The sequence below is a fragment of the Plecotus auritus genome, assembly GCF_963455305.1.
Source record: "Plecotus auritus genome assembly, chromosome: X".
Lineage (NCBI taxonomy): Eukaryota > Metazoa > Chordata > Mammalia > Chiroptera > Vespertilionidae > Plecotus > Plecotus auritus.
In genome coordinates, this window is record NC_137784.1 from 77,511,839 (window position 1) to 77,535,917 (window position 24,079).

General features: G+C 41.8%; 1 protein-coding gene across 9 annotated transcripts in view; it reads left to right on the top strand.

Annotated features, from left to right (window-relative positions):
- DRP2 (dystrophin related protein 2) overlaps positions 1-24,079 on the top strand; it is a 66,941-nt gene that overhangs the window by 13,578 nt on the left and 29,284 nt on the right. For all 9 annotated transcript variants that reach the window (XM_080651901.1, XM_080651904.1, XM_080651907.1 and 6 more), the window contains one exon: positions 21,534-21,715. In XM_080651901.1, coding sequence (XP_080508027.1) covers positions 21,599-21,715 — 117 coding nt within the window. In that variant the 5' untranslated portion in view covers positions 21,534-21,598. The remainder of the gene's footprint in view (positions 1-21,533; positions 21,716-24,079) is intronic.

Below are 24,079 nucleotides of genomic sequence, written 5' to 3' on the forward strand. Positions count from 1 at the left end.
CTTGCAACAAAGCTATGAAGTAGGTCTTTTTGTTATCCATGTTTTACAGATGAAGGGACTAAAAGCACAGTAAGTCAGGGAGCTTGTCCAAACCTGTGCTAATAAATGGCAGGGCCAGGATGCAAACCTGAACATCCTAGCTCAGAGTAAGCACCCTTAACTGTAATGCTGTGCTGTCTCTCAGACATAATCCACTTAACTAGTCCCCTGTGGATGGGCTTTTGAATTGATTGCAGTTTTGCTATTGCAAATAATACTGCAGCATACATACTTGCTTACTTCTGCAAGTATTTCTGTAGGCTAGGTTCTTAGACTTCTCCAGTTTATAGGTGGAAAAAGCTTATTCATTCATTCAAAAAATATTTACTGAGCTCTAAGACACTGGGGAAGCTCTGAGGTCAGATGCAGGGGTGGGCAAACTTTCTGACTCGAGGGCCACAATGGGTTCTTAAACTGGACCGGAGGGCCGGAACAAAAGCATGGATGGAGTGTTTGTGTGAACTAATATAAATTCAAAGTAAAGGAGTGGAGGGGAGAGCAAGAGAACCGGATAGAACAGCCGGATCCGGCCCGCGGGCCGTAGTTTGCCCACGGCTGGACTAGGGGAACTGACCAGAATTTTACTTCTCTGATGTCCTAGGAATGTCATTTAAATACTTTGTAGAATTTACCAGTTGGGTGATACTCTAGGTCCCAGACTCACTGCACCCTGTCTGTTCTCAATTGCTCGTGTCTTTGCATAATAAGTCAGCTCTTAGGCTCCCACCTGGTGGCCCCTAGCCAAAAGTCTTCTCTACTTGCTTGGGGTCAGTAACTACAATGCCTCACAGCCTGGGTTATAGAATTTACAGAAGTGGAACCGTGTAACAGTGAAGAACTGGTATTCTGGGACACATTTACCTAGATACAAATCCCAGTTTCTCAGCTCTTATTCACAATGCCACTTTAAACAGGTTACTTACTAACTCTGTGCCTCCATGTTCTTATGTGCACAATGAAGACAACAATAGTAGATGCTTCATAGGCTTAAATGACTTGTATGTAGACTGATCTATAATAATAAAAGTGTAATATACAAATCGACCCAATGATGGAACAGCAGAACGACTGTCCAGACAACCTTCCGGACGACCACTCTATGACACGCACTGACACCAGGCCAGCCAAGGTGGGTGCAATGTGATTGGTTGGGGGGGGGCACCATTGCCCCATGATCTCCCACAGAGGGAGGCCCAAGCCACTGGCTGGCAGGGCGATCAATCAAGGGGGAAGGGAGTGGCGGTGGATGCATGCAGCGCCAGGCCAAGGCAGGTGTGGGCAGGGGGCAGGGCTGACTGCCGGCAGCCAGGGGAAGCCCGGGTGCCAGCAGCCAGGTGCCAGCAGCCGGAGGGAAGCCTGGATGCCGATAGCCGGAGGGAAGCTGGTGCCGCCAGCCAGGGAAAGGAAGGCCTACCCTTGCACAAATTCGTGCATCGGGCCTCTAGTTAGTTAATATATATGAAACATGGAATAAAGTAAGTTTAACTGATATTATTTATTTGGCTATAGAAAAACTGCTACACCAATCCTATATAATAAAGAGGTAATATGCAAATTGGCCACCCCATGTGGACACAAGATGGCGGCCAGCAGAGGAGGGCAGTTGGGGGCGACCATACCTGCAGGGGAGGACAGTTTGGGGGGACCCAGACCTGCAGGGGAGGGCAGTTGGGGGGGTAGCCAGGCCTGCAGGGTAGGGCAGTTAGGGGGCACCAGGCCTGCATGGGAGGGCAGTTGGGGGGGACCAGGCCTGCAGGGGAGGGCAGTTGGGGGTAACCAGGCCAGGCAGGGAGGGAAGTTAGGGGTGACCAGGCCTGCAGGGGAGGGCAGTTAGGTGCAATCGGGCCGGCAGGGGAGGGCATTTGGGAGCGACCAGGCCTGCAGGGGAGGGCAGTTGGGGGTGACCAGACTAGCAGGGGAGGGCAGTTGGGAGCAACCAAGCCTGTAGGGGAGGGCAGTTGGGAGGGACAAGGACTGCAGGGGAGGGCAGTTGGGGTGACCAGGCCTGCAGGGGAGAGCAGTGGGGGGGACCAGGCCTGCAGGGGAGGGCAGTTTGGGGTGACCAGGCTGGCAAGGGAGGGCAGTTAGGGGTGACCCAGCCGGCAGGGGAGATCAGTTAGGGGTGACCAGGCCTGCAGGGGAGGGCAGTTAGGTGCAATCGGGCCAGCAGGGCAGGGCAGTAGGGAGGGACAAGGCCTGCAGGGGAGGGCAGTTGGGGGGGACCAGACCTACAGGGGAGGGCAGTTAAGTGCAATTGGGCTGGCAGGGGAGGGCGGTTAGTGTCGACCAGGCTGGCAGGGGAGGGCAGTTGGGGGTGACCAGGCCTGCAGGGGAGGACAGTTAGGGGCGACCAGGCCAGCAATGGAGGGTTGTTAGGGGTGACCAGGCTGGCAGGGGAGGGCAGTTAGGGGCAATTGGGCTGGCAGTGGAGCAGTTAGGCGTCGATCAGGCTGGCAGGGGAGTGGTTAGGGGGTGATCAGGCTGGCAGGCAGAAGTGGTTAGGGGCAATCAGAGAGGCAGGCAGGCAAGCGGTTGGGAGTCAGCAGTCCTGGATTGTGACAGGGATGTCCCACCGGGATCAGGTCTAAACGGGCAGTCGGACATCTGTTGAGGGGTCCCTGATTGGAGAGAGTGCAGGCTGGGCTGAGGGACACACCCCCCATGCACGAATTTTGTGCACCAGGCCTCTATCCATAAAAGAGTTCAAGGCATCCATGGCATTTCTGTGAGGAGTAGGGATGGAGGGAAGGAGAAAATATCTGTTAGGTAGCTAATATACTTACATGGTTCAATACTCAAAAGATACAAAAAGATATTCCATAAAAATTACCTCTCTTATTGCCAATACAGGGCTTTTGTGGGTGTGGGTAGTTATTCTAATTCTCAACCCAAGCAGTGATTATATGGGGATTTGCTTAATAATAATTCAATATATTTTATGCGCATGTTTTATGCAGTTTTTAAATTAAATATATATTTTATTAATTTTTCACAGAGAGGAAGGGAGAGGGATAGAGAGTTAGAAACATCGATGAGAGAGAAACATCGATCAGTTGCCTCCTGCACACCTCCTACTGGGGATGTGCCCGCAACCAAGGTACATGCCCTTGACCGGAATCGAACCTGGGACCCTTCAGTCCGCAGGCCGACGCTCTATCCACTGAGCCAAACCAATTAGGGCTTATGCAGTTTTTTATAACTATATTTCTTAGTTTTTAAAAAAGGGGGAAAATAGAGAAAAATTCCAAATGCAGTTAATGTTAACAGGTTCTTTTGTAATACTTTCAAAGATATATTATTGTATATATAAGCACATATTTTCATTTTTTACACATATATAAACTAACCGTCTTATTTTTTCATGTTTTCTTTTCACTTAAAAATATATCTTAAGAGATTGTTCCATATTGGCACATAAAGAGTTCTTAATTCTGTTTTTATTTTTTTCTATTGTTTAAAATATTACAAATAGTAGTACATGTCTCCTTTTTCCCCCATTGACCTTCCCCCAGCCTCCCCTACCCTCTGGCACATGCACTCACCCCCCACCCAAAGTGTCTTGTGTCCATTGGTTGTGCTTATATGCATGCATACAAGTCCTTCAGTTGATCTATTTCCCCCTCTCCCCAACACTCCCCAGCCTTCCCGCTGTAATGTGACAGTCTGTTCGATGCTTCTCTGCCTCTGTATCTTTCTTTTTGTTCATCAGGTTATAATGTTCTTTATTATCCATAAATGAGTAAGATCATGTGGTATTTGTCTTTCACTGCCTGGCTTATTACACTTAGCACAATGCTCTCCAGTTCCATCCATGGTGCTGCAAATGGTAGGAACTCTTTTTTATAGCAGCGTAGTATTCCATTGTGTAGACGTACCATAGTTTTCTCATCCACTCATCTGCTGATGGGCATTTAGGCTGTTCCCAAATCTTAGCTATTGTAAATTGTGCTGCTATGAACATAGGGGTGCATATATCCTTTCTGAATGGTGTTTCTGTTTTCTTGGGATATATTCCTAGAAGTGGTATTACTGGGTCAAATGGCAGTTCCATTTTTAAATTTTTGAGGAAACGCCATACTCTTTTCCACAATGGCTGCACCAGTCTGCATTCCCACCAGCAGTGAAGAAGTGTTCCTTTTTCCTCTCCAGCACTTGTCGTTTGTTGATTTGTTGATGATAGCCATTCTGACAGGTGTGAGGTTGTACCTCATTATTGTTTTTATTTGCATCTCTCGGATGATTAGTGACTTTGAGCATGTTTTCATGTGTCTCTTGGCTTTCTGATTGTCCTCTTTTGAAAAGTGTTTATTTAGGTCCTTTGCCCATTTTTTGATTGGGTTGTATATCTTCCTTTTATTAAGTTGTATGAGTTCCCTGTCAATTTTGGAGTGATTATATGGGGATAATATTGGCAAATTTTGGAGTGATTATATCGGAGATAACATTGGCAAATATGTTCTCCCATGCAGTGGGCTTTCTTGTTTTGTTGATGGTTTCTCTTGCTGTGCAGAAGCTTTTTATTTTGATGTAGTCCCATTTGTTTATTTTCTCCTTAGTCTCTCTTGCCCTAGGATCTGCGTCTGTAAAGATATTGCTATGACATATGTCTGCAATTTTGCTGCCTATGGAGTCTTGTAGGAGTTTATGGTTTCCCGTCTTACATTCAAGTCCTTTAGCCACTTTGAGTTTATTTTTGTGTATGGTGTAAGCTGGTGATCTAGTTTCGTTTTTTTGCATGTATCTGACCAAATTTCCCAGCACCATTTATTAAAGAGGCTGTTTTGACTCCATTATATGCTCTTGCCTCCTTTGTCAAATATTATTTGAGTATAATGGCTTGGGTCAATTTCTGGGTCCCCTATTCTGTTCCATTGATCTATATGTCTGTTCTTGTGCCAGTACCAGGCAATTTTGAGAACCGTGGCTTGGTAATATAGTTTGATGTCTGGTATTGTGATCCCTCCAACTTTGTTTTGCTCTCTCAGGATAGCTGTGGCTATTCGGGGACTTTTGTTTATTCTAGATGAATTTTTGAAGAGTTTGTTCTAGATCTTTGAAATATGCCATTGGTATTTTAATAGGTATTGCACTGAATCTATAGATTGCTTTAGGTAGTATGGACATTTTAATGATGTTTATTTTACCAATCCATGAACATGGTATGTTCTTCCATTTGTTTATGTCTTCCTCTATCTTTTTTTTCTAATAAATTTTTATTGTTCAGATTATTACAGTTGTTCCTCTTTTTCCCCCCCCCTAGCTCCCCTCCACCAGTTCCAACCACACCCTTTGCCCTTACCGCCCCCCCCCGCAATGTCCTCATCCATAGATGTAAGATTTTTGTCCAGTCTCTTGCCACACCTCCCACACCCCTTTCCCCCTGAGAATTGTCAGTACACTCCCTTTCTATGCCCCTGATCCTATTATATTCACCAGTTTATTCTGTTCATCAGACTTTTTATTCACTTGATTTTTAGATTCACTTGTTGATAGATATGTATTTGTTGTTACTTTGTTGTTCATAATTTTTATCTTTACCTTTTTCTTCTTCTTCCTCTTCTTAAAGAATACCCTTCAGTATTTCATATAATACTGGTTTGGTGGTGATGAACTCCTTTAGCTTTTTCTTATCTGTGAAGCTCTTTATCTGACCTTCAATTCTAAATGATAACTTTGCTGGGTAGAGTAATCTTGGTTGTAGGTTCTTGCTGTTCATCACTTTGAATATTTCTTGCCACTCCCTTCTGGCCTGCATCGTTTCTGTTGAGAAATCAGCTGACAGTCATATGGGTACTCCCTTGTAGGTAACTAACTTTTTTTCTTTTGCTGCTTTTAAGATTCTCTCTTTGTCTTTTGCTCTTAGCATTTTAATTATGATGTGTCTTGGTGTGGTCCTCTTTGGATTCCTCTTGTTTGGGGTTCTCTGTGCTTCCTGGACTTATAAGTCTATTTCTTTCACTAGGTGGGGGAAGTTTTCTGTCATTATTTCTTCAAATAGGTTTTCAATAATCTTGCTCTCTCTCTTCTTTTGACACCCCCATAATTCGGGTGTTGGTACACTTGAAGTTGTCCCAGAGTCTCCTTACACTATCTTCATATTTTTGAATTCTTTTTTCTTTTTGATTTCCCAGTTGGGTGTTTTTTGTTGTTGTTGTTTTGGTTTTTTTGCTTCTTCATATTTCAAATCTTTGACTTGATTCTTGAGATCCTCTAACCTACTGTTGGATCTCTGTATATTATTCTTTATTTCAGTCAGTGTATGCTTAATTTCTAGTTGGTCCTTCTTCATATCCTCGAGGGTCTCAGTAAATTTACCGGCAGTTTCTAGAAGATTCTTGAGTAACCTTATAACCATGGTTTTGAACTCTGTATCCAGTAGTTTGCTTTCCTCCATTTCTTTCATCTGTGACCTGTTTCTTTGTCTCTGCATTTTGGCTGCTTCCCTGTGTTGATAGCGTGGCTTTGTGTGCTAGGTGTCCTATAGGGCCCAGTGGCTCAGCCTCCCTAATTACCTGAGGTGGACACTCTTGGTGCACCCCTTTGTGGGCTGTTTGCACAGTCTTATTGTAGTTAAGCAATGATTGTTGTTGGCATCACTGGGAGGAGTTGACCTCCAGGCCATTTGACTGTGAGGATCAGTTGTGTCTATGATGGCAGAACTTCTGTGTTGGAGACACCCTTATGGGGCAAGACTTGCTTCAGTGGGGCTTTGGCGCTCACTCAGTCTGCCCCCTGAGTGTGTCTCTTATGGATCTGAAGAGTTGTAGTCTGGATGGTCTCTCTCTGTCCACTGGGTACACTGGCTCTTGGTTTTCCAAGGAGAGAGGCCACCCTGCAGGAGCTACAGAGAGATCTGAAGATTCCTTCTCTTTGTTTGGGGTTTGGAGGTGCCCAGATGAGGCCCAGCTGTGAAGCAATGCAAGCTGATGAGGAGCCTTGGGTCTTCTTTTGGAGGCTCTGGGGCTCTTTCACCCAGATGCAGTATGTTAGGTTTCAGATTGCAAAAGGCCAGGCCATTCATATGCAAAAGCATCTGTGCACAGCTTGGGTGCGATTGTAATTTGGGTGGGGCGGGGTCTCAGGGTATCACCATGGTGGAGCAAACAGCAATGGCTGACTGTCAGCCCTGCCTGAAAGGGGTCCTACATCTCTGTGTCCCGCGGCACCATGCAGGAACAATGATCACTGCAAGCACCTCTGAGAGAAAGCCGCCCTCAAGTTCTGCCCGATGCCAGACAGTCCAGTTTCTCCCCGTATGAGTCAGGGTCCCCAGAGTGTCTCCCGGAACTGGAGTTCAGAGCAGTGGGGAACTTGTATCTCCCGCCCAATTGAAAAAGACTACAGCGTACTTGCCAGCCCTTTCCGCGCGCCTCCGTACCTCTGCACTTCACTTCTGCACCTCCGCCCCTCCTCCGAGTCTCAGGGTGCTTTTCTCTTTCCTTCTAGTTGTATAAATTCCACTCAGCCAGCCTTCCTGTGGTTCTGGATGATACCCGTTTTGTCTTTTAGTTGTAGTTTTGAAGTGGTTGTGCGAGGCAGCAAGTTCAGGTGTTTACCTATGCCGCCATCTTGGTTTCTCCCCTCTATCTCTTTTTAATGCCCTGTAGTTTTCTGAGTACAGGTCTTTTATGTCCTTGGTTAAGTTTATTCCTAGGTATCTTAATTTTTTTGGTGCAACGGTAAATGGGATTGTTTTTTTTTTTTTCCATTTCTCTTTCTGTGACTTCATTATTGGTGTATAAAAAGGCCATATATTTCTGGGTGTTCATTTTGTATCCTGCTACATTGCCAAATTCATTTATTAGGTCTAGTAGTTTTTTGATGGAGTCTTTGGGGTTTTCTATGTATAGTATCATGACATCTGAGAATAAGGACTGTTTTACTTCTTCTTTTCCAAGTTGGATGCCTTTTATTTCTTCTTCTTGTCGGATCGCTATGGCTAGTACTTCTAATACTATGTCAAACAGGAGTGGTGAAAGTGGGCATCCTTAACTTGTTCCTGTTCTTAGAGGAAATGAGTTTAGTTTTTGCCCATTGAGTATGATGTTGGCTGTAGGTTTGTCATATAGGGCTTTTATTATTTTGAGGTATGATCCCTCTATTCCCACTTTGCTGAGAGTTTTTATCAAGAAAGGATGTTGGATTTTGTCGAATGCTTTTTCTGCATTAATTGATATGATTATGTGATTTTTGTCTCTCAGTTTGTTTATGTGATGTATCACATTTATTGATTTGCAGATATTGTACCATCCTTGCATCCCCAGATTAATCCCACTTGGTCATGGTGTATGATCTTTCTAATGTATTGCTGAATCCGATCTGCTAGAATTTTGTTGAGGATTTTACCATCTATGTTCATCAAGGATATTGGCCTGTAGTTCTCTTTTTTTGTGGTGTCTTCATCTGGTTTTGGGATTAGGGTAATGCTGGCTTCATAGAAAGAGCTTGGAAGTGTGCCTTCCTCCTGAATTTTTTGGAATAGTCTGAGGAGGATAGGTTTTAGTTCTTCTTTGAATGTTTGGTAGAACTCCCCTGTAAAGCCGTCCGGACTAAGACTTTTGTTTGCTGGAAGCTTTTTGATGACTGCTTCAATTTCTTCCATATTTATTGGCCTATTGAGATGTTTAGATTTTTCCTGATTGAGTTTTGGAAGGTTGTATTTTTTCTAGGAATATGTCCATTTCCTCCAGTTTGTCCAGTTTGTTGGAATAGATTTGTTCATAGTATTTTTTAACCATCTTTTGTATTTCTGTGGGGTGTGTTGTTATTTCTCCTCTTTTATTTCTGATTTTGTTTATTTGGGTCCTCTCTCTTTGCTTCTTGGTGAGCCCGTCTAGAGGTTCATCAATCTTGTTTATCCTTTCAAAGAACCAGCTCTTGGTTTTTTTTATCTTTTGTATTGTGTTTTGTTTTTTTATTTTTTTTTGTTTTTATTTTTTTGGTTTTTTTTGGTCTCTATGTCGTTTATCTCCGCTCTGATTTTTATTATTTCCTTCCTTCTGCTTACACTGGGCTTTCCTTGTTGCTCTCTTTCTAACTCTTTTAGTTGTATGGTTAGGTATTTTATTACCATTGTTTCTTGTTTTTTTTTTTGCTGTAGGCTTGTAGAGCTATGAATTTCCCTCTCAGGACTGCTTTCATTGTGTCCCATAGATTTTGGATTGTTGTGTTTTCATTGTCGTTTGTTGCCATGATGCTTTTTATTTCTTCTTTGATCTCTCTGGTAACCCAGTCATTGTTTAATAGCATGCTATTTAGTCTCCATGTGTTTGATTTTTTTGGATTGTTTTTTTTGTAGTTGATTTCTAGTTTTATGCCATTGTGATCTGAGAAGATGCTTGATATGATTTCTATCTTCTTGAATTTGAAGAGACTTTGCCTGTGACCCAATATGTGGTCTATCTTTGAAAATGACCCATGTGCACTTGAATGGAATGTATTTTCTGTGGCTTTGGGGTGGAATGTTCTGAAGATGTCAATTAATTCCATCTGATCTAGTGAGTCATTTAGGATTGATGTTTCTTTGCTGATTTTTTGTTTAGAGGATTTGTCCAATGGTGATAGTGGGGTATTAAAGTCCCCTACTATGATTGTATTGCTGTTAATCTCTCCCTTGTTATCCTCCAGGATATTTTTTTATGTATTTGGGTGCTCCTGTATTGGGTGCGTATATGTTTACCAGAGTTATTTCTTCTTGTTGGATTTCTCCCTTTAGTATTATGAAGTGGCCTTCCTTATCTCTTATTATGTCCTTCACTTTGAGATCTAATTTGTCAGATATAAGTATTGCTACCCCAGCTTTTTTTTTTTCCATTTCCATTCACCTGAAAAACCTTTTTCCATCCCTTCACCATCAGTCTGTGTGAGTCCTTTTTCTGAGGTGGGTTTCCTGTAGACAGCAGATATATGGGTCATGTTTTCTTATCCACTCCGCTACCCTATGTCTTTTGATTGGGGTATTTAATCCATTTACATTTAAAGTTATTATTGATAGGTACTTGTTTGTCGCCATTTTTTCTCTTTATGCCTGTCTTTCTTCTTTGCTTCCTATTTCTTCTTTTTATAACAGACCCTTTAGCATTTCTTGCATTGCTGGTTTATTGGTAATAAACTCCCTTAGTTTTGGGGGGTTTTTTTTGTTGTTTTTTTGTTTTGTCTGTGAAGCTCCTGATTTCCCCCTCAATTTTGATTCATAGCCTTGCTGGGTACAGTATTCTTGGATTCAGACCCTTCCTTTGCATGACTTTGTATATTTTATTCCATTCCCTTCTTGCCTGATATGTTTCTGTTGAGAAATCAGTCGCTAGTCTGATGGGGGATCCTTTGTAGGTAACTTTCTGTCTCTCTCTGGCCGCTTTTAAGATTCTTACTTTGTTGTTGGTGTTTGCCAATTTAATTATAATGTGCCTCGGCATTGGTCTTTTGGGGTTCATTTTGTTTGGGACTCTGTGAGCTTCTTGAATTTGTGTGAGTTAAGGGATAAGAGAAAAAGAAAAAAAGAGTGCAAAAATGATATTGAGAAAAGGAAAAAAAGTAAGAGAGAAAAGAAAGAGAATAAAAAAGAGGGGGGGAAACTATTTATATGGGGAGAAAACTCCAATAGAACAACCACTAATCCCCAAAAATGCAAACAACAAACACCCAAAGATGAATGCAAACTACAAACAACAACTAATAACAAGCGAGGAGAGGAAAAACACAGGCAAATAAACAAACAAAAACAAAAAAAGTGTAACAATCTCACAAACAAGCACAACAATAACCAATCTAATCAACAATCAAGTAAACAACCAAAATAGGACAGAGAGAAAGCAAGACAAAACAAAACAAAATAAAACAAAAAGACCTAGAACAACAAGCCAAAACAGAACAAAATAAAATAACAACAACAACAAGGGCAGAGAGAGAAAAAATTTGGATAGTGAAAATAGACAAGAGAGAGGTGTGTATGAACTTAGAGCAGGGAATCAGAAGTTAGATACATGAATAGGATGAATTTTAACAGAGGCTAAAAAGAAGCAATGGGGAAAATCTAAAGCAGGAATAGGGTAAGAGAGACAGGGCAACAAAAGGGGAAAATTGAGGAAGAAAGTGTTCCCATAAAGGTACAGTTGAAATAGAGTAAAATAATGCTAAAGGAAAAATGAAAATAAAATGTAGAACACTAATCCTAAAGTAAAATAAAGAGAAAATAAAATGACATTTTTTTAAAAAAAGGTAAAATAGTAGTAATAATACTGATTATAAATAAAAATATAATAATTAAAAAGGTAAAATCAAGTGAGGAAAAAAGAAAATAATTTAGTTTCTTAAGTAAAAGATGAAAAAATAAAAATGTGCAGTAGTGAAGGTCATTCACTTCCTCTACTATTCTGTTTGGCACTCCTGTTTCCTGTCCGGTAGTCAGAACAGTATTGAAGTTCCCTGCGTTCCACTGCTCCTCTGTGTTGTAAGCCACAGTCCTGATTTTCCAGCAGGCAGTATTTTTTGTTTCTTAGACTCCTTTGTTTGTGTTTACACAAGAGTCAGTTTGTGATTCAACCCCTGGGTGGCAGTGTTTCTGGATTGACCTCCGGGGCTATAAGTCCTCTCTATCCAGTATTTAGATTTTGTTTTCCCTGTTGCATTTAATGCTGGTTTGGGAGAATGGACTGCCCCAGAGCTGGTTCTCTAATCATTACTCTCCATTCTGATCCCCAGGTTCCACAAAAACAACTTTCCCCTGCAGTCTCTGAGAGTGTCCCCAATTGGGTGATCCTATGTACTGGGCTTAGTAATCAAAAGCAAGGATTTAAAGAGAAAAAAAAGAGCCAGAGTAAGTGCACAAACTCACGACTTTTACCCTCTGGCACTGCGTGCAATTCTGTGAACATCTCTGGCACTAAGCAGCCAGTACACTGTTAAAATTTCAGGCTGCCTGTTTGCGTCCAGTCCAGTTATGGGTTGCTTTTTAGAGTTCCCTTCTGCTAGCAGCCCTGTGGATCCCCTTCCACATTTGCGGATCACGCTAGCCTCAACCGCTGTGGATTTTGTGAGGCACTGACTTCCCTGGAACCTCTAGCTCCTGTTGTGTGCCTTTCTCTCTCCAGCCTGGATTGCAGACCTCACCTTTCCCTAGGCGAAATATGACCTTTCCGTGAGAAGGTGCAGAGCTCATCCGAGTCAGCATATTTGCGCTGCTTGAGATCCGGTGTTCCTGGGTTTGCAGCTGGTCCCTGGGTGCTGTGGGTGTAGAGTACTGGATGTATAGGCTTCTGATCACAGCCATTCTCCCCCTCAAGATGGCATGGTCTCCACGTCAGAGCCGGTTGCTCTGGGAGAGATTTCAGCAGCAGTGGAGGCTGCCCTGTCAGGGGAACCTGTTCTGGCAATCCCCAACAGTCCCTTGGAGTATAGCTGTCCCTCACTCACAAATATACACTCCCCATGCGACCACACACTCTCCTTTCGTTCTCTCACTCACACACTATCTTGCAGTCGGCCATCTTCCTCCTCTAATTCTGTTTTTAATAGTTGTATAGAATTCCGTTGTATGGACACACATTTATTTAACTAGTCCTCTATTAATGAACATTTTGGTTGTTTGCAGGTTGTTTTTGTTTTTACCATTTCAAGTCTTGCTTCAAATGCTAACATTCTGCATACATCATTTCACAGAAATGCAAGGAAATATGTATATCCCAAACCTTTCTCTTTGTGATTCCTGGGACTTGTACCTATAATGTTAAAGTCTATACATTTACCTAATTGGAGTTCAATTCAATAAATCAACCAGGAAATATTTACTGAGTGCCTGCTATGTGCCCTGCACTATGCTAAAAATATGTGGGATAGAAATAAATATCAGACATGGACTTTGTCCTCCATGAGCCAACAATCTTGCTTTCATGCTGAAATATTGGTATTTCCCATGTGTTTTTAAAGCTTTTATCTCTGCCCAAGAGGACCCATGTCTCCCCACAAGCCTCCTGGTAAGGGCCTCCTATGTGTAACTTTGAGAACCAGGAAGTGTATTCCTAGTGGAAAAAAGCCACAGCTTGATATCCATCAGGACCCTTAGAGGAGAGCTCAGAAGAGTTAGTTCCACCCCAAAAGCATCCTACACAGTACTCTGTGCATCCACATATTCTTTCTCACCTTACATCAAAAGCACCTCTTCCATAAATATACCCTAAATCCCTTCAACTTAAGGTGAACACTTCTTCCTCTGTGTCCTCTCATTGCATGCTTTCTTGTCCCACTTAAGGTGCAAATCATCTTCTCTCTTAATTTATACTTCTTTTTTGTTTATATGTCTTATTTCCTAAACTTGACCAGTTGGGGACCAAGTTGGATTCATCTCTATTTCCTCATAGCCTCTGAAAATTGGACTGAGGAATAGGAAGAGAATCAGTATGTACAGATGATAATTAGGGACAGGATGGAGATAGAGGGTCAGAAAGAATATTCTTTATGTAGAACAAAGAGTACTGGCCAGGAGTCAGGAGGCTCAGGTTCACTTGTGTCTCAGCATCTTCATCTGTCAGGTGGGATCATAATTCTGGTTGGGCCAACCTTACCAGGTTGCACTGAGGATCAAGAAAGACAGTACAGCAGGATACAAAGCGTGCTACACAAATACAGGGAATGCTAAGGTTTTAATGTGTGACAACTCTAAAACATTAACATTTTATAAATTAGCAAACCAAGGTCTGGAGACGTGAAATGACTTGAAGTCACAGTCAGTGGCAAAGTCTGAAAATACCCGAGGCTAGTCATGCTAGAACCAGAAGGAGTATATTGCTGCCTGCATTGGGATTGGAAGCTCCAAGTTCTCTAACTCCTGGGTTTGGTTCATTTTTGTTTGTGAACAATTATACATCAGGTCAGGAAGTTAATCTGTAAGTGAATCTCAAAAGAGAAAAAGAGATAGTTCGTGACATAAGAAATACACCTGGCCACAAAAAATGTAGGGGTAGAGTTAAACATCTCTAAAAAATAAGGAAATACAAAGCAATCCTCAAGATGCCATCATCACTTACAAATTTGGCAAAGATATTTTAAAAATAAGATTACAGTATTTCACTGTTGGCAAATGTGCTGGGAAACTGGCACTCTCATACATTGCTGGTGGTAGTATAAAGTGATCTTTTTTTTCTAGAGCAATTTAGAAATATGCATCACAGCTGAAATTGGTTCATACCCTTTGATCCAGGAATTCTTCCTTCTAGGAAATTATCCCAAGGAAAGAATTACAAATATTCACATGGCTGTTCATTACAGTGTGACTTATGTCTAACTGTAATGATATATCCATTCAATGAAATAGTACACAATAATGATTACAGCTGACATTTATTGAGCAGTGTACTATTTCCAGACACTATGCTAAGTTTTAGTCATTAGAACAATTTTTTTCAATTTTTTTATTGATTAAGGTATTATATGTATCCATATCTCCCCATTGCCCCCCACCCCACTCCCATACATGCCCTCACCCCCCAGTGTCTTATGTCCATTGGTTATGCTTATATGCATGCATACAAGTCCTTCGGTTGATCTCTTATTCCCCCCCACACACCTTCCCGCTGTAATTTGACAGTCTGTTTGATGCTTTACTGCCTCTGTATCTATCTTTTTGAGTCATTAGAACAATTTTAATCATTAGAACAATTCTATGAGGGAAGTATTGTTGTCATCCCAAATTTGCAGATGACACTGAAGTTCAGAGAGATGAACTTGTCCCAGACCACACTGCTATTTGGTTGAATAGTATGAATTTGACTCTAAGTTTGTCTGATGCCAAAGCCCATGGCCTCAGCAATACCACTCTATCACGTTCACTGTCACTAGGAAATTATGTTTTAGAGGAACAGTTAGTGACATTCTAAAGTGATTGTGATATAAATGGCAAATGAAAAAAGGCACAATACAAAATTATATATATACATACATATATATATATATATATATATATATATATATATATATATATATGTCTCCTATGATGACAATTTTATTTTTAATGTATATGTATATATTTTTCATAGTAAAACTATGTAAGGCTTCATACCTGCTAGTAATGGTTATTTCTGGATGGTAGTATTTATTATAGATTAGTTTTATTTGCATCCTTATAATTTTTGTGTTTTCCAGTTTTTCTATGAAAAGCATGCACTGCTTGTGTAATTGGCAAAAATGAAAATGTTAGTATAAAAAGAGGTCTGAAAACAAGCCTTTTGTAGTTTCATTCTTATAACGCATTCTTAGCAATACTTCGATTTTACCTGAGGTACTAATTCTTTTATGTTGGTGTTGGATCAGAGGGGAGCCACCTTTTAAACTATTCTTTGGGGAATCTCTTTGGGGATGAGGAGCTATGTAGCTGTGTAATATCTAGGGAATTTGACTATAAGAAAGTGTCCATAAAATTTTGCACCTTCATGATCTGTAGTAATTCCCAATGTTTGTACCATAGACCCCTGAGTGGAGGGAAGGGTATTTAATGCAAGGAGTCTACAGATCTTTAAATGAATAAGTGTTGCCCTGGCTGGTGCTCATTGGTTAGAGCATCAGCCCACAGACCGAAGGGTCTCAGGTTTGATTCCTGGCCAAGAGCACATATCTTGGTTGCAGGTTTGTCTCTGGTCCCTCTTGTGGCATGTGCAGGAGGCAACCAATTGATGTGTCTCTCTCATGCCAAAGTTTCTCTCTCTCTCCCCCTCCTCTACCTCCCTTTCCTCTCTCTAAAAAATCAATGGAAAAATATCCTTGGGTGAGGAATAATAATAATGCTATCATTTAAACAATAGATAAGTGTTTTTCTCACTCTGTATGTACTAAAAATACAGCTACTATTGTAGGTATGAGTGGGTAAAGTGCAATTTTTTTTTTTAATCTTAAGAAGGGACACTTTCTTATACCTAAAGTGTTGGGTACCACTGAAATAGAGACTAAAAATGATGGTTATTGAATCATCAGCATCAGGAATTAAAGATGCTTACTTCCTGCCATTTGCATCAGGGTTTGCATGTCTTTGCCCAGCACTTTTATCATTTGCAAACATTGGTGTATAGTCACTAAGCTATCAATTGGTTTAAACATCTAATTTTTTCACTCATATCTTCCTTTTCTAAGCTTAATGACTAACATATAAAGCTGACTGTGTCTCAAGCATAGCTTATTATGGAACACTGCTCTCACCCCCTACCACACCAGATTTGCTCCTTCTCTCTCTTACTATTGGCAACATTATCCACCCAGCTCCCAAATTAGAAACCTTTGTTTCCTTCACTTCCCTCACCCTTCACTTTACATCCAATTGATCACAAAGCCCAATGTATTTAACCTCTTCAGTATATCTCAAAGCCATGCTCTCTGTTTCATCCTCACCACAACTGCGTGCCTATTATAACAGCTTCTCAATGAGTTCATTCCTTGGCTCTAAGTCTTCAGTGCCTCCCTTTTGTCTACAAGACAAAGCCTAGAAGCCTCTGCTTGTCATTCAAGGCACGGCCCAATCTGGCCACAGCCTCATTTTCCAACCTCATCTGCTGCTTCCCAAGGCACCTGCCTTGTATTCTGATCACATCATACATTTTATTTTCATGCTGTTTAGGATGTTCTTTTTGTTTTATCTTCTCTGTCTACTGACAATCCAACTTCTATTTCGTGACTCACCTCAAGTATATTTCCTCTAGGAGAGACTGTTCCTGACCTGACCAGTAGAACTCACCTCATCTATCCCTTCACTCCATCCCATCAATACTTTTACTACTACTACTATTATTATTATTATTATTATTTTGGTCAGAATGTTTTTTAATACTTCTATTATTAATGCAAGGAACACTTTATGGCCTGATGTTCCCCACATCTGTTCTGTATGTGAACTCCTCATGGGGCAGGCACCATGTCTTTTTCATCTCTGTACCTCCTAACTCTAGCCATACTGAACTTTATAATTATAATTATACTTTGAACATGCTAAGGTTTTTTGCATGGATCCTTCTGGTGAGCCTGCCCTTCTCCCTTTCTTCCCTTCTCTGAAAAGGCAAACATCTACTCATCCTTCAAGACTCACCTCATGGAAGGACCTGGAGAGTATTATGCTAAGTGAAATAAGCCAGTCAGAGAAAGGCAAGCACCATATGATTTCACTTATTTGGGGAATCTACTGAAGCAAATAAACAAACAAACGAAATAGAAACAAACTCTAAGAAGAAAGAATGACAACTGTTATAGGGGAGGGGGTTGGGGAGCTGGGTGAAAAAGGTGAAGGGATTAAGAAAAGAAAACTCATAGACACAGATAACAGTATGGTAATTACCAGAGGAAAAGGGGGGTGGGGAGAGGTAGAAGAGGGTAAAGGGAGATAAATGCTGATGGAAGAAAACAATTTGGAATGGTGAACACACAATACAATATATAGGTGATCTATTATAGAATTGTACCCCTGAAACCTATATAATTTGATTAACCAATGTCACCCCAATAAAATCAATAAAAATATTATTTATTTATTTATTTATTTATTTAATCCTCAGCTGAGGATATTTTTCCATTGATTTTTTAGAGAGAGTGGAAGAGAGAGGGAAAGACAGAGAGAAGTACATTGATTGGTTGCCTCCTGCACGTGCCCCGACCAGGGTCCAGGCCAGGGAGGAGCCTGCAACCGAGGTATATGCCCTTGACTGGAATTGAACCTGGGACCCTTCAGTCTGCAGGCTGACAGTCTGTCCACTGGACAACACTAGCTAGGGCTACAAATATATTTTAAGGAAAGATTCCCCTCAAACACAGTCTCTCTGAAATCTTTTTTAAAATTTTCTTTATTGATTAACGTATTACATATGTGTCCTTATCCCCCCATTACCTCCTCAACCCTCCCCCATTCATGCCATCACCCCCTGTTGTCTGTGTCCATTTGTTAGGCTTATATGCATGCATACAAGTCCTTTGGTTGATCTCTCCCCCTTACCCCCATCCTCCCCTACCTTCCCTCTGAGGTTTAATGGTCTGATCGAAGTTTCTCTGTCTCTGGATCTCTTTTTGTTCATCAGTTTATGTTGTTCATTATATTCCATAAATGAGTGAGATCATGTGATATTTATCTTTCTCTGACTGCCTTATTTCACTTAGCATAATGCTCTCCAGTTCCATCCATGCTGTTGCAAATGGTAAGAATTTCTTCTTTTTTTACTGCAGCATAGTATTCCATTGTATAGATGTACCACAGTTTTTAAATCCACTCATCTGCTGATGGGCATTTAGGCTGTTTCCAAATCTTAGCTATGGTGAATTGTGCTGCTATGAACATAGGGGTGCATATATCTTTTCCGATTGGTGTTTCTAGCTTCTTGGCATATATTCCTAGAAATGGGATCACTGGGTCAAATGGGAGTTCCATTTTTAGTTTTTTGAGGAAACTCCATGCTGTTCTCCACAGTGGCTGCACCAGTCTGCATTCCCACCAGCAGTGAAGAAGGGTTCCTTTTTCTCCGCATCCTCGCCTGCACTTGTCGTTTGTTGATTTGTTGATGATAGCCATTCTGACAGGTGTGAGATGGTACTGCATTGTCGTTTTGATTTGCATCTCTCAGATGATTAGTGACTTTGAGCATGTTTTCATGTCTCTTGGCCTTCCTTCTGTCTTCTTTAAAAAAGTATCTATTTAGGTCCATTACCCATTTCTTTATTGTGTTGTTTATCTTCCTTTTATTAAGTTGTATGAGTTCCCTGTAAATGTTGGATATTAAACCCTTATCAGTGATAACATTGGCAAATATGTTCTCCCATGCAGTGGGCTTTCTTGTTGTTTTGTTGATGGTTTATTTTGCTGCGCAAAAGCTTTTTATTTTGATGTAGTCCCATTTGTTTATTTTCTCTTTGGTTTCCATTGCCCTGAGAGAGTATCAGTGAAGAAATTGCTTCGGCATATGTCTGAGATTTTGCTGTCTGGATTCCTCTAGTATTTTTATGGTTTCCCATCTTACGTTAAAGTCCTTTATCCATTTTGAGTTTATTTTTGTGTATCGTGTAAGTTGGTGGTCTAGTTTCATTTTTTTTTGCATGTATCTGTCCAATTTTCCCAATACCATTTATTGAAGAGACTGTCTTGACTCCATTGTATGTTCATGCCTCCTTTGTCAAATATTAATTGAGCATAGTGATTTGGGTTGATTTCTGGGTTCTCTATTCTATTCCATTGATTTATATGTCTGTTCTTGTGCCAGTACCAGGCTGTTTTGAGAACAGTGGCTTTGTAATACAGCTTGATATCTGGTATTGAGATCCCACCTTCTTTGTTCTTCTTTCTCAGGATTGCTGCAGCTATTTGGGGTCTTTTTTTATTCCAGATGAATTTTTGAAAAGTTCTTTCTAGGTCTGTGAAATATGCTGTTGGTATTTTAATGGGGAGTGTATTGATTCTATAGATTGCTTTGGGTAGTATGGACATTTTGATGATGTTGATTCTACCAATCCATAAACACGGTATGTTCTTCCATCTGTTTGTCTTCCTCTATCTCTTTTTTCAGTGTCTTGTAGTTTTCCGCATATAGGTCTTTTACCTCCTTAGTTAAGTTTATTCCTACGTATCTTTTTTTTTTAATATATATTTTATTGATTTTTTACAGAGAGGAAAGGAGAGGGACAGAGAGTTAGAAACATCGATGAGAGAGAAACATCGATCAGCTGCCTCCTGCACACCTCCCACTGGGGATGTGCCCGCAACCAAGGCACGTGCCCCCGACCGGAATCGAACCTGGGACCTCTCAGTCCGCAGGCCGACGCTCTATCCACTGAGCCAAACTGGTTTCGGCTATTCCTAGGTATCTTAATTTTTTTGGTGTGATGGTAAATGGGATTGCTTTTTTAGTCTCTCTTTCTGTAAGTTCATTATTGGTGTATAGAAATGCCATAGATTTATTGGTGTTAATTTTGTATCCTGCTACATTGCCCAATTCATTTATTAAGTCTGTTAGTTTTTTGATGGAGTCTTTAGGGTTTTCTATGTACAGTATTGTATCATCTGCGAATAAGGACAGTTTTACTTCTTCTTTCCTTTTATTTCTACTTCTTGTCTGATCACAATGGCTAGTATTTCCAGTACTATGTCCAGCAGGAGTGGTGAGAGTGGACATCCCTGTCTTGTTCCTGTTCTTAGGGTTCTTAGGGGAAATGGTTTTAGTTTTTGCCCATTGAGTATGATGTTGGCTGTGGGTTTGTCATATATGGCTTTTATTATGTTGAGGTGTGATCCTTCTATTCCCACCTTGCTGAGAGTTTTTATCAAGAAAGGGTGTTGGATTTTGTCAAATACTTTTTCTGCATCAATTGATAGGACTATGTGATATTTATCTCTCAACTTCTTTATGTGATGTATCACATTTATTGATTTGCAGATATTGTACCATCCTTGCATCCCTGGGATAAAGCCTACTTGGTCATGGTGTATGAACTTTCTGATGTACTGCTGAATCCGATTTGCTAGAATTTTGTTGATGATTTTGGCATCTATGTTCATGAGGGATATTGGCCTGTAGTTCTCTTTCATTGTGTTGTCTTTATCTGGTTTTGGTATGAGGGTGATGCTGGCTTCATAGATTGAGCTTGGAAGTGTTCCTTCCTCTTGAATTTTTTGGAATAGTCTGAGGAGGATAGGTTTTAGTTCTTCCTTGAATGTTTGGTAAAACTCCCCTGTGAAGCTGTCTGGACCCGGGCTTTTTGATGACTGCTTCAATTTCTTCCATAGTTATCGGCCTATTAAGTTTTGGAAGGTTGTATTTTTCTAGGAATATGTCCATTTCCTCCAGGTTGTCTAGTTTGTTAGAATAGAGTTGTTCATAGCATTTTTAACAATCCTTTGTATTTCTGTGGGAAATCCTTATTTCTCCCCTTTCATTTCTGATTTTGTTTATTTGGGTCTTCTCTCTTTGTTTCTTGGTGAGCCTGGCTAGAGGTTCATCAATCTTGTTTATCCTTTCAAAGAACCAGCTCTTGGTTTCATTGATATTTTGTATTTTTTTTTGTCTCTATGTCATTTATTTCTGCCCTGATCTTTATCTCCTTTCTTCTGCTCACTCTGGGCTTTTCTCTCTGAAATCTTTGCATGTTCTTAGATAGAATTAATTGTTTTCCACTATGTTCTCTCCTAGCCTTCTGGTCAAACTTTAATTATAGGATTTGCCACATAAGCAGTTTATTATAATTATCAGCTTACATGGCTGCCCCCTACCCTACCTCCATCTCTAGGCTATGAGATGTCAGACAGCAAATCATCTTTGTGTTTCTAGCACAAAGCATAATGGATAAACAATAAATACTTCCTTGATCAATAATTAGACAAAGTATTTTATGGTACATGGTTACCTGGGAAAAACTATTGGGTAGGTTAATAAGCTTGGAAAACTCATTAACACAACTGATGGAAGCACTTCTGGGTAAGTGCTGGATTGATGGATTGATAGGGCCTTTCTAGGTCTTGACTAAATCTTCCCTTGTTATTCTTCCAGGTGCTTATGCTCAACGGTTGGTGCACTGCCCATCCTCACCCCCTCCCCGATGAGCCTTGGTTCTGATGCAACCTATGGTCATGCAGCGATGCCCTTACACCTTCCCACGATGTCATGAGTGGCCAGCCACTGACCATTTCCATCATAGCAGCAGCCTCCGAAGCACCTGCCCCCAGCTTCAGGTAAGAAGCCAGTAGCAAAAGGAAGACTGTGGAGAAAAAGTGAACACAGTATCTGTATGTGTTCTTGTGGGTGTTCATGCTTCCTGAAGCTCAGGGGCAATCTTCATATACATGAAAGCTCTTGGATAGTACATGGCCTCCTTCTGGCCTATCCCTTCATGAGGCATTTTATGGGGGGAGGGGGGACATGGGGCATGGAAATATATTAGGCTGGGCAAGCCAAAGCCCACAATGGCTGAGGGGGCTGGTTCCATGTTAACTACCAAGGAGCGTTCCAGAAGACCATATTCCTACAGGGCACAGCCTAGGACAAGGCAGGACCTTCCTTTGCCTTGGCTTCTCTGTGGCATACCTCATATTCTGCACCTCCTTCCATTTGTTCCTCTCAAGTACCTAGCCTTACTTGAAGCTCCTGGCTCAGCCCCACTAAAAATCCCCTGTGCCTGATACATGCCTCTCCTCTCTCCTCCCCTAGGAGTGTAGTTTGTAGTACTGTGTGTGCCTGCTTGTGTATGTTGGTAGGTAGGCACACAATGTGTGAGAGGCAGTAATCCTGAAGAGGGAAGCCAGGGATGCCATGGGAAAATTGAATTGACAAGGGAGAAGCATAGGCATATTTTGTCTTGCCCTACAGTGCTTTGGGGTCCAGAGGCCAAGGGGGTGTAAGAAAATACTATGTCTCCTAGTTTCTCACAGGTGGGCTGTTGTGCTAAAACATTGCTGGGGGTACAGACAGCAGATGAATATACAGGGAGAAGGAAGGGAGGAAGGTGGTAGAAATGGAGAATGTGAGTGCTGGGGAGCCCATTTTGGGGGAGAATAGAGAGGGAGAGTCAAAGTCCAGAGAGGCATAAGTTCAAGGTTCTCCTGAGCTATTTTCTCCACATCTAGCTAGAGAGAAAGTGCTAAATCTAACATGTTCTCAAAGTCAGTGTCAACTTAGAGTCCCTCAGTACACCTACCTCTTCCCCAGAGTGGGACTTTCATAGTATCAAAGGATTTAGAAGCCTGGGCCCTTTCAAAAGATTTGCCCTGTTCATTGTCTGCCCCCTTCAAGCTTCACATCCTAGGCACAGGGACCTGAGGGCTTCATTTTATGATTCAGAATGGTGAGACCACCTCTTCTCCTCTACCACTGTCCAGTCACTTCTCTTCCTTCACGATGGCCCTGACTTTGTCTTAAAGTTTCAAGAGATGAGGAAAGAGCCCTGTGGAGCGTGTGGGTGAGAAGCAAATATCTTGGCCAGTTGTAGAAGGCCATTGATAGGGAAAGAAAACAATTATTGTTCATTGTTTATCTATTGTTTGCCTGTCTCTGCTAGGTGGACTTGTGAGTATAAGGGGGAACTAGGAGGGGAGGACAGGGTGAAGGAACATAGTAAGGGAGCCAAGTAGGGGGTTAGGAAACTAAGAAGAAGGCTAGAGGGAATGAAAGGCTAACATGGGTGGAGCCAGCTCATTGTAGGCACTTCCTACAGTACCAGGAGAAGTTGGTTGTAGCTGGGTCACAAGGGACCATTTCTAACTCTGGGGCATTTCCAGTCCAGGAGAATCTGCAAGACTGGATTGAGATTATCCAGTATAAGCAAAGCTGTGACCTGGAGCGAGAGCCATGCTCCATGCTTAGCCTACCATCCATTGCCATCCCACATCCACCCCTGATGGCTCCATCCCAGACTCTCAGAAAGGGTCAGGCAGCTGCTCCAAGTATTCCTGTAGGTGGGCCTCAGCATGGAAACAATGTAGGACTGTGGAAAGCCCAGAAGACTCTGTGGGAGATAAATAAGGATGGGAACAGAACCCTTTTGGGTAAAAATGAAGTGTTTCCCTTAGTGCTGAGGGGTGGGAGTCCAGCTTGGGAATGTTAACCTTTCCCCAGGCAAGTCTGCTGGAAAAGGAGGGTGTCCACATACAGAAGGGACCCTGCTTGTCAGGACAGTGACCCAGGGCAGCACTGGCAGGGCACAAGAGACTCTCTAGAACTAGATCCCTACATAGAGCTGTTCACTGCCATTTTGCCCTTTCCTTCCCCTGCAGAGGTTCAAGGCTGTCCATAGACCATTTCCCTCTGGCCTTAGAGTGTGGTGGGATGTCTGGGTGTGGTGGTATGACTTTCCTCCCACCCATCTCTGCCTTCCAAAGGCAGGGCAGAGCACCACTGTGTTTTCACAGTGGGCTCGGATGAATCCTCTGCTCCCCAACAATCTGATCCTGCTACCCCACGGTTCTGTCCCCAGTTGTAACACACGTATTCCTCACTGCCTCTAAGGACACTTACTTCATCAAAGACAAGGCTTATTTCCAAGCCTATCCTCCTGGCAGGCCTTTGGGAAATTGCTTATCAGAGAGGTTTGTCACCAAAGT